A 10,266-nucleotide genomic window follows, 5' to 3' on the forward strand; every position below is an offset into this window, starting at 1 on the left:
GATGAAGAAACAAACTCATCCTAATCTTGGAATGAATGTAGAATTGTTTGAAATAAATGTTCATGGTCTCTTGGGCTCCAGGCTTCATTCTGGGAGTGCTGCGATATCTGCAGCTGAAGCCGAGAGTGCATAAACCCTGGCTCAACATCGGCAGTCTGGTGGCTTTGTCTCTTGCCTGCTTTGGTATGACTTTAGTTGGGAATTTCCAGGTATGATTGATTTTTTTGTTTTGCAAACACAATATTGAACGACTTAACAGATTAACAGAAAGATATTCTTTCATGCCAAAATGAAACATTTCTACACATTTAAATGAGTTTTTTTTTCATAGTATGTACTGTAGAATTCTGCATTACTTTTTAAGGATCTATTTTCACCTCAACGCCTCGTTTGTTTTGCTGAACTAGCTGTCCAACGATGAGGAGCTGCACAACATTGGCACGTCCATGACCTTTGGCCTAGGAACACTGTTCTGCTGGGTCCAGTCTTTCATGACCCTAAAGGTCAACCTGAGGAATGAAGGCAGGCGAGCAGGAATCCCTCGCTTCCTGTTGTCCGGAGCTGTAACTTCCTGCATGCTGCTTTGTATCCTTTTTCCTTCCACTGTAACCTCACGTACGTAAAACAATATACGCGAGCACCGACACTGTCGACTGTGCAGAAAGAAATGAATCTAGCTGCAAGTAAATGATAGGGCTGGGTGATAACGCCAGAACATCTCGGTTTCTGATGATATGCATTATACATCTTGCTCTGAAATATCTAAATATGTCATTTCAAACAAACCCACTGTTGTCAAAGATCCAAAATTGCTTAAAAAATTTATAACTTTAAAAATTTAGAAAAAGGCGTTTCACCATTAGAACAAAGCATGAAAAAATTTATTTCCATTTTATATACACACCCCTTGCAAAAAATAAGTGTACTTTTATTTTTGTAAAAACGGTTCTTTCATGTATGTGTGTATTGCATGCAGCTAACCCCACACCAAACCCGAATCCTATTGAAAGTAACAAAATAAAGTGTAACCTACGTTTCATAACACACTTTGTAATAATGTCAAATTAAACATTTGACTTTAAAGCAATTATTATTTTAATATTTGGTCGTACTTTCATTTTAAGTGCTGACTAACATACTAAAGCGCATGTAAAAAGCACTTGATTATAATTTGAAATGTAGTGTGTTATTCAATATTACATTAAAAGTTAATATATTTTAAAGGTACTAAATTGCAACATGATCACTACAAATGTGTAGTAAATATATATTACAAATATATTTAAATATGACATGCAAGTTTTAAAAAATGATATTAAAATATTTTAGTTTTCCATAAATGCTTGTCAGTACATTCAGCAGTTTATACTATTTTAAAGACAATAGAAGTAATTATGAAATTACATATAAAGATGTACTTAAGTCCTACTTAAGTGGGTCAAAAAGCTCAGCTAATTTAATTTAATATGAATTTAAACTACAATACATTTTCATTTAACAGCAACATGTAATTAAGTGTCCGAAAACATTACGTTCAGTTTGCACTGAACAGTATATTCTTTTGAAAGTATATTATTTCCATAATAAAAAAAGCTTAAGTGTACTTGTTTCTCACTAAGCTAGGAAGCCCATTTCTGACACCAAGTAAAAAAAAGTCAATTGAAACTTATTTAAATTCTGAATTTTTCTTAGAACTGCAAATTTATATCATGTTATTCTGACTTTATCACTCACAATTGTGTGATTACACCACAAAATTCCTAGAACAAAATAAGTGAGAATTGTGAAATAAAACATTGCAATTACCTTTTTTATTTTTATTCAGAGGCAAAAACAAGCTTCCATACAAAGATATCCCTGAACATTTCTAAGTGATGACAGAAAAGAATCGCTGAATCAGACTTCACTGCTGTGAACCAGGTCAGATTGTCCGTTTCAGTGAAGTCTGATTCAGCGATTCTTTTCTGTCATGAATCTTTTCAATGAATCTGAATCCACCCTGCTTAAGCTGGTTTAGTTGGTACACTATCATCTTATCCATCAAAACAGACAAGCTAACCACCTTAGGCAGGTTTGAGTTATTGTTGCTGTCAATGTTGCTCGATCACCAGATTATTGTGAATATACAGTATCCCAGGTAAAAAAAAAAAAAAAGTACACTTCCATAATGTACTTAAAGTGCTCTATTTTCGTGTACTAATTTTGTAATATAAGTAATATAATAATTTGTAATAATATACTAAAAATGATTCTTTAGTACTTATTAAGATAAACTTAAGATCAACTAAGTGTACTCAACTGTGCTAAATGATTCTTTAGTACTTCTTAAGAACATCTAAGTGTATTCAACTTTTTTGGGACACCATGAAAATGAACTAAAATGTGCTTTTAACATACTATCTCTGTATTTCAAAAATTTATTTAGTCACCGCTTGTAGTACACTTGAGTGTATGAAAGATGGGTTCAAGTGTACTACAAGCGGTAACTAAATACATTTTTAAATACAGAGATAGTATGTTAAAGGGATAGTTCTCCCAAAAATGAAAATGTGATGTTTATCTGCTTACCCCCAGGGCATCCAAGATGTAGGTGACTTTGTTTCTTCAGTAGAACACATATGATGATTTTTAACTCAAACCGTTGCAGTCTGTCAGTCATATAATGTCAGTGGATGGGAATCACGGCTTTGAGAGTCAAAAAAACATACACAAACAAAACCAAATTAAACCCTGCGGCTCGTGACGATACATTGATGTGTAAAGACACGAAACGATCGGTCTGTGCAAGAAACTGAACAGTATTTATATCGTTTTTTACCTCTGATTTACTGCAATGTCCAACTGTCCTGAGTGCGCGTCCTCGACAGCCAGCGCGTGACGCGTCGTCTTCTTCTTGCTTTACAGCGGATCGCAGACTTGTAAGTGCATTTACCGCCACCTATCTCTCAAATGGACCATTGACACTCTATCTACAATCTCAATTAGGAGTGACAATGGTCCATTTGAGAGAGAGGTTGCGGTAATGCAACTATCCCTTTAAAAGTGCATTTTATTTCATATTCATGGTGTCCCAAAATAGCACAGTTGAGTTTAGCCCCCTACTTCTACACATTTTCCCATATTCCAGCCTTGACGGCAGACCTCAGACTTCACTCTGATGGCTCAGCGGCTGCACATGCATGCGGCCCGCGCTCAGTGGGCGCTGGTCATGTTCTTCCTGACGTACCTGGCCACGTTCGCCATTGAGTTTCGCCACTACCACTTCGAGATCGTCTGCAGCGACGAGCAGGAGCCTCCACTCAGCCTCTCCGAAAGCTTCTCCGAGGTCTCCGAGTACCAGTCTGACCAGCTCTAGTCTCTTCCAGTGTTCACCAGTGATCAGTCCTGCATGTCAGCCGAATGTAAATCTCTCTAGAAAGACCTCCGGACGAGTGCGTCTTTTGAATGTGTATATAGGCTTTTGGCAAAAGCAACAAATTCACGAAATGCACAAGGATTTACTGTGACGCGTTCCACGTTTGTGTGTCAGATGAGCGAAGCAACAAGGACACTTCCAAGGAGAACATCTGAATACAGGAACAGTTTTTGGCAAGATAATCTGTTAAGAAACATTCGGTTTATATTCTGTTGTCGTCACTTCAAATCCGTACGCTGTTATTTTTTCTGAGAAGATCTAAGAGCTTCCGAAGAATCTTTACACGGCGTACAGATTTGGAAATTTCATTTAAAGGGACAGTTCACCCAAAAATAAAAATTTGGTCATCATTTACTCACCCTCAAGTTGTTCCAAACCTATAGTTTCTTTGTTTTGTTGAACATAAATAAAGATATTTTGAAGAATGTTGGTAAGCAAACAGTTGCTGGTAGCCATAGAACGAAAAAAAATAATAATACAATGGAAGTCAATGGCTTCCGTCAACTGTTTGCTCACCAACATTCTTCAAAATATCCTCTTTTGTGTTCAACAGAACATACAGGTCTGTAACAAACTGAGGGTGAGTAAATGACCATTTTTATTTTTGGGTGAACTATACCTTCGATATTGAATCACAGGTGGTTTGTATTCATGTAACCGCATTACATTTTAAACCCGTCCTGCATAATCTTAAAAGAAGCTTATGCAGCTTTTTATACTTGATGTTAAGTATTGTAAAACATCTCTGAGATTGGTCATGATCCTGTATTTTGTAACTAAAACAGACATCTGTTCTCGGGTGCTGGTGTATCTAAATGTTGCAAATGTGATTTGTTCGATGTGTCCGTTTGGAATAAAATTTTACAACAACATTTAAGACTGAGGTTTATAAGACATGAGGTACAATCACACTAAACCTGTGTCTAGTTGGCAGGTTATCATATTTTATATCACTGCACATGTGGGGGATAAAGACATGAATATGTCATATGCTACACATTAACACCGCATATAAAACATTCAAAGAGAATGCAAGTGTATGATAATTCACAGATGGGTTTCAGTGTAAAAAACAAGCACCTGGGAGGCTTGGCGTTTCAGTCCAGCGGAATAACAACACATAGTAGCCGCTGGTTTTCACATGATCCGATGCTGTTCTGCGCTGTCAAACGTTCCCAATCAGCTCTAACTGGTTGAAAGATGTGACGACTCTATAATGGCTCCTCTCCTCTTCGGTTAACTCCGTGTTGCCAGGTCTAACTACCATGATCACGTTCACCCCAGCATCCTCTGCTGCCTTTGCCTCTGTAAGGGAGATTTAATGTTGAATTAACACTGAAGCCTCATGTGATTGTGGCACAAGCGTGTAATGAAAATGAGAAGTGTGCGCGCACCTCGTGCGAGGTCGGTTAAGAACATGATTTCCTCCGGTTGGCATCCAATCCTCTCCGCGATGTTCTCATAGCTCTTACTTTCTACTTTGGCACCAATGTTAGTGTCGAAGTGACCATCAAACAGCTGAGAAAATAAATGTAAAAATTCTAAACTTGCAAATCTACATCAACTCATTTAAGCTTGTGAATCTGTATCAAGCAAACACTTTTATTTCTAATATTCCCTGCGGAGGGATCACTGTTTCTTGGCTTTAATATATCATTATATATATATATTTAGATCACTATGCATTACTTATTTTGACCTTTACTGAAATACCATAACTAAAGCTATTTTTTTTTCCCCCTTCATTACGGATTAAGACATTTTTGCCAACTTTCTTGGTTAAAAAAAAAAAGAAAAAAGAAAAGAAAAACTTTTGGTGGTTACTGCTGGCCAGTGATTACAAAAATTAACACTATTAAAAAAAACATTTACATCAATTCAAATAAAACTGAAATAAAATATAAATATTAAATGTAAAAAAAGAAAGAACATTAGAAATACTGCCTTAGCATTAGCAACTAACTGAAATATAATAAGTGTTATTTAATATAGAAAAAATCTATAAAAATATAAAATATAAATTAAACATAAATAAATCAAATAAAACTAATGAGAAAAAGAACACACCAGTGTTGTCACCTATATATATATATATACAGTGGGTACGGAAAGTATTCAGACCCCCTTAAATTTTTCACTCTTTGTTATATTGCAGCCATTTGCTAAAATCATTTAAGTTATTTTTTTTTCCTCATTAATGTACACACAGCACCCCATATTGACAGACAGACACAGAATTGTTGACATCTTTGCAGATTTATTAAAAAAGAAAAACTGAAAAATGCTCAGTTGTGTACATTAATGAGGAAAAAAAATTTACTTAAATGATTTTAGCAAATGGCTGCAATATAACAAAGAGTGAAAAAATTAAGGGGGTCTGAATACTTTCCGTACCCACTGTATATATATAGAAATATTAGATGGAAAAACAAACTTAGCCTTGGTAAATAACTGAAATGAATAAGTTGAAGTACTAAAATTGCTAAAACTACAATAAAAATACATTACAGCTAAAGACAAATAATAATAATAATACATTTCTAAAATGAAAACTGATATAGAATTAAAAGTTAATTCAAAATAGTAGTATTTCAAATATTTTACTTTTATTTTTTACCATTTTAATTAAATAAATAACAATGCAACCCACAAGAAAACTGGAATTTTACCTAAAATTAAAACTAAAAATACAAAAGATAATTGAAAATATTAATAAATACTACAATAGTCTAACACCACTAATAAAATAGCATTACTGCTGGCATCTTATTAAAAAAAAGGAAACTAATCAATAAGTAGACTGATAATCATAAAAGCCACTGTAGGAGCAGCAATAATGTACAATCAGCTGGACATCAGTGCAAAATAAACCACTTCAGAGTGACACAGCATCTGAATAGTGCCAATAATGACTAGCCTACAGGACACGACTCCTTACATGATTAATCACATTAATAAGCCCAGCGGGTTTGGTGACGCACATCCAGACTATAGAGACTAAAGAGATCTGAATCTCATGCGAGCACGAGAAACGACATTGTGCCGTTCAGAAAGCGAATCCCATCTGATAGTGCTTATAATTACTGATCAAGCTTACATCTAAGAGATCTCCTTCGACAGAGTAGCCAAAGAGCAGCTTCTGCGCCTCCACACTTCCTGAAGAGTAGATGAAGACCTTCAGACCTCCACGCCTCCACCGTCTGACGGCTGGAACCACATCCGGGTACACCCTGCGACAAAACCACAGCAGCACTATAACATAACTCTGCTACTGCATCTAGCGACAACAGGAATATAATGAGCCTACAGAGCATGGGATATAAATGTACACTATCATTACAAGTTTGGGGTCAGTAAGATTTATTACATTTTTGATGGTTGAATGTTTGAAAGTCTCTTCTGCTCACCAAGACTGCATTTATTTGATTAAAATACAGCAGAAAAACACAAGTATTGTGAAATATTATTACAAGTAAAAATAACTTTTCTATGTGAATATGTTAAAAAATATAATTTATTGCTGTTATGCGCAGCTGTATTTTCAGCATCAATACTCCAGTCTTCAGTGTCACATGATCTTCAGAAATCACTCTAATATGCTGATTTATTATCAGTGTTGAAAACAGTTGTGCTGCTTAATATTTTTATGGAAAAATTTTTTATGTTAAAAAATACAATTTATTGCTGTTATGCGCAGCTGTATTTTCAGCATCAATACTCCAGTCTTCAGTGTCACATGATCTTCAGAAATCACTCTAATATGCTGATTTATTATCAGTGTTGAAAACAGTTGTGCTGCTTAATATTTTTATGGAAAAATTTTTTCAGGATTGTATGATGAATAGAACATTCAAAATAACAGCATTTATTTGAAATGGAAATCTTTTAGAACATGATTTTGTTTTAAAAGTCTTATCTGTCACTTTTGATCAATTGACGGTGTCCTTGATTAAATAAATTATTAAAATGTATTATTCTTCCCCTGTAAACCTATCTGTTCATTTCTTTCATTTTTATTATTTTATGCATCTATTTATTTTTCCTCTCTATTGTGTATACCGCATATGGATATATTTCTTCTGTTAGTTCTGCTAGAAATCTGAAATCAATATTCTCAATAAAAGTATTAATAAAAAAAACTTTTGAACAGCAGTGTATTTTGTATTGTATTTTGTCTGTGTTGTATGCAGGATAAGATGTAGGAAATTGTAAAATCACATGTTTTTTTTTTTTTTTCATTTAAATACAGAAAATAGAGTTTTCACAATCAAAGACATAACTGACAGATTACTCTACTATGAGAGTAAGAGTTAGTGACAGGTTATACAATCACCACGGATAACAAATGTATATAACCGAGTTGAACAAATTTCTGAGACACAGAATAACTACATACAGTAAATGAAGCTTACAACTGAACGAGATGCAAACTCACTCTCTGCCAGCAGGTGGCGCTTATGAACAGCAAAGATACGAGCTGCGTCTGAAAGCGTAACGGTTTAATGATCTACAACAAAATAGAACGTGTTTTGGTGATAACTAAACGAATATTTAATTACTATAATACTAATTTCTCGCTAGAAATAACATCAAAAGTGCAAAACGTTAGTCAGAAATATACATTTACACACAAACTGACCACCAAACGCAACTTTCAGACGCCATCTTTATGTTTTAGCTCAACCGTCACGGAATGGAGCGCACAGGATTGTGGGATATCAAAACAGCATTTTAGAGTTTTCGGACGCAGCCCTAGTGTTTCCTGGGTTACCGCTGTAAACAAAGCTGAGCTGCGCTTATGAAAAAAGCCAGTAGAAGCCAAGCCTGCAACCATTAGACAAAAAACCATAACGGCTAATGCTAACGGATTTTTTTTTTTTTTGAATGGATGTCAATGGAGGAGAGGCTTCACTAAGCTTTATAAACAGCTTTTTAGAGGAAACAGCTTATCATTTAATGAATCGACAGCCTATCTGCTAATCTTCAACATGTTTTACACTAAACAATACTTTTGGATTTAACTATTTTTAGAGTTTACCACGAAAAAAATGCTGTTTTATAAGAGAAGTCACTGACTTTTTGTGACAGATGGGATTCAGCTTACAGCATTTCAAATTCATTCCTATGGGATCCGTAAACAGCGCTTGAGTGTCGCACAGCTCGGACTGATATTCAATGACATCAAGGCTGTAATGTGATTGGTTATTACAGCACACGTGATCCAAGTTAGCCGTTACGCTTTCTCCAATAGTAAGTAATAGACCAATTCAGAGTAGTGATGGAAATTTAGATTCTTTCAAGAGATTCGTTCATTTTCAGTTCCTTCACCAAAATGATTCGTTCAGATTCGTTCACTGATTCGTTCAGTGACAATTTCTTCTTATTACTAGGTCTACATAATATTCACATATGCTGCTCACAGGGGACGTATTGTATTAGCCCTACAGTTACAGCATGAAATATTATTTAAACCTTACTATTAACATTTTTAATTAACATTTATTTATTTTATCACAATTCTGACTTTTTTTCTCACAAAAGTTTATATATCCTAATTCGACTTAACTCAAAAATAGTGAGTTTGTCAATTCTGAGGGAAAAAAGCCAGAAGAGCCGAGGGGAAAAGAGAGAATGACGAGTTGTTTTTCCTTATTAGAATTGTGAGACATAATCTCGGAATTGCGAGAATAAAGTCAGACTTTTTAAATATAAAATCAAATTTACCTTTTTTTTTTTAAAATTCTTTTATTCCATGGCTCCATAGACTACCACTTGAAAACAGTAATTTTCTGCCTCCAGATAGGCTCCGCCCACAAAAAAAACGTCATCCCGGTTTCGGATCTGTAAGATTATCCCACTCTCTAACGTCAATTTCATTGAATAACAGTGCTTATCGCTGGGTGACAAGCTCTTGTAATATGCGGAGAACATTTTGAAAATGACATCTAATCAATATAATCCATAATCTTTTTAAACCTAACTATTTTGTACCGTATCCGTGAAATTCTCTAGCTGTAAAGGCTATCTCTCCCGGGTTTTCTGCAACCATGATGCGCACGCATCCTGAATGTTTACAAACCTAAAGCTGTGTCTCATTTAGAAGGCTGCACCCTCTGGAGGTCGCATCCTCTGTTGGGTTTTTTTTGCAACCATGATGCGCGCGCATCCTGAATGTTTACAAACCTATAATTGGTCTATACAGACCCTCTCATCTCCCTATATTAAGACAATCTCTGTTATGAACACTACTTTAATATGCATCGTTCAGAGGCAAGACGAAAAGAAAATGCCATCTAAATTTTTCTAAAGACAGTCAGTTCCCCTCAGATACATTCATATAAACTCCTACTCCAATTGTATTGCCAATTGTTTAGCATCTCAAACGATTTGAATCGTCACATATTTGAATCCATTTTTAACCGGCTCATCGTTACATCCCTACTGAATGTTGACTAAAAATGTGGATACCAGCTGCAGCCACAACCTAATTTGATAGCCTGTATTTAAAGCTTATTTATTATTTATTTATTATTTATGCTACACCTGCAGCACTCTCCAATAATTTCTCTTTTTCCCACTGCCCCCGTCTGACTGGAAGAGGTGGAGGTAGTGGTCTGCTTATCTCTAATGATTGGAAATTTAATCCTTTACCATCTCTGAGTATCAACAGCTCCTTTGAATCACATTCAGTCACTATTACCCACCCTCTTAAAATCCATTTTGTAGTTGTTTATCGACCCCCAGGACCACTAGGTAACTTCTTGGATGAACCATCCACCTACAGGCTGCAGACTTCCACACTCTGCTTGCTTCTTTTGATCTCAAGCGAGTGTTAACTACGTTAACTACGG

General features: G+C 35.3%; 2 protein-coding genes across 3 annotated transcripts in view; one reads left to right on the forward strand and one right to left on the reverse strand.

The window, feature by feature from the left end:
* The window catches only part of LOC107715888 (transmembrane protein 150C), a 13,878-nt gene extending 10,112 nt beyond the window's left edge, over window positions 1–3,766 (forward strand). For both annotated transcript variants that reach the window (XM_016522132.1, XM_016522133.1), the window contains 3 exons: window positions 82–209; window positions 408–585; window positions 3,147–3,766. In XM_016522132.1, coding sequence (XP_016377618.1) covers window positions 82–209; window positions 408–585; window positions 3,147–3,355 — 515 coding nt within the window. In that variant the 3' untranslated portion in view covers window positions 3,356–3,766. The remainder of the gene's footprint in view (window positions 1–81; window positions 210–407; window positions 586–3,146) is intronic.
* A 227-nt stretch (window positions 3,767–3,993) lies between these two features.
* The window catches only part of LOC107715850 (enolase-phosphatase E1), a 12,834-nt gene continuing 6,561 nt past the window's right edge, over window positions 3,994–10,266 (reverse strand). The window contains exons 4-6 of the mRNA XM_016522067.1: window positions 6,513–6,645; window positions 4,810–4,933; window positions 3,994–4,720 (exon numbers count right to left, since the gene is read on the reverse strand). Coding sequence (XP_016377553.1) covers window positions 4,581–4,720; window positions 4,810–4,933; window positions 6,513–6,645 — 397 coding nt within the window. The 3' untranslated portion in view covers window positions 3,994–4,580. The remainder of the gene's footprint in view (window positions 4,721–4,809; window positions 4,934–6,512; window positions 6,646–10,266) is intronic.

Source organism: Sinocyclocheilus rhinocerous, unplaced genomic scaffold (assembly GCF_001515625.1).
Source record: "Sinocyclocheilus rhinocerous isolate Xijiao unplaced genomic scaffold, SAMN03320098_v1.1 scaffold178, whole genome shotgun sequence".
In the NCBI taxonomy this organism is placed as follows: domain Eukaryota; kingdom Metazoa; phylum Chordata; class Actinopteri; order Cypriniformes; family Cyprinidae; genus Sinocyclocheilus; species Sinocyclocheilus rhinocerous.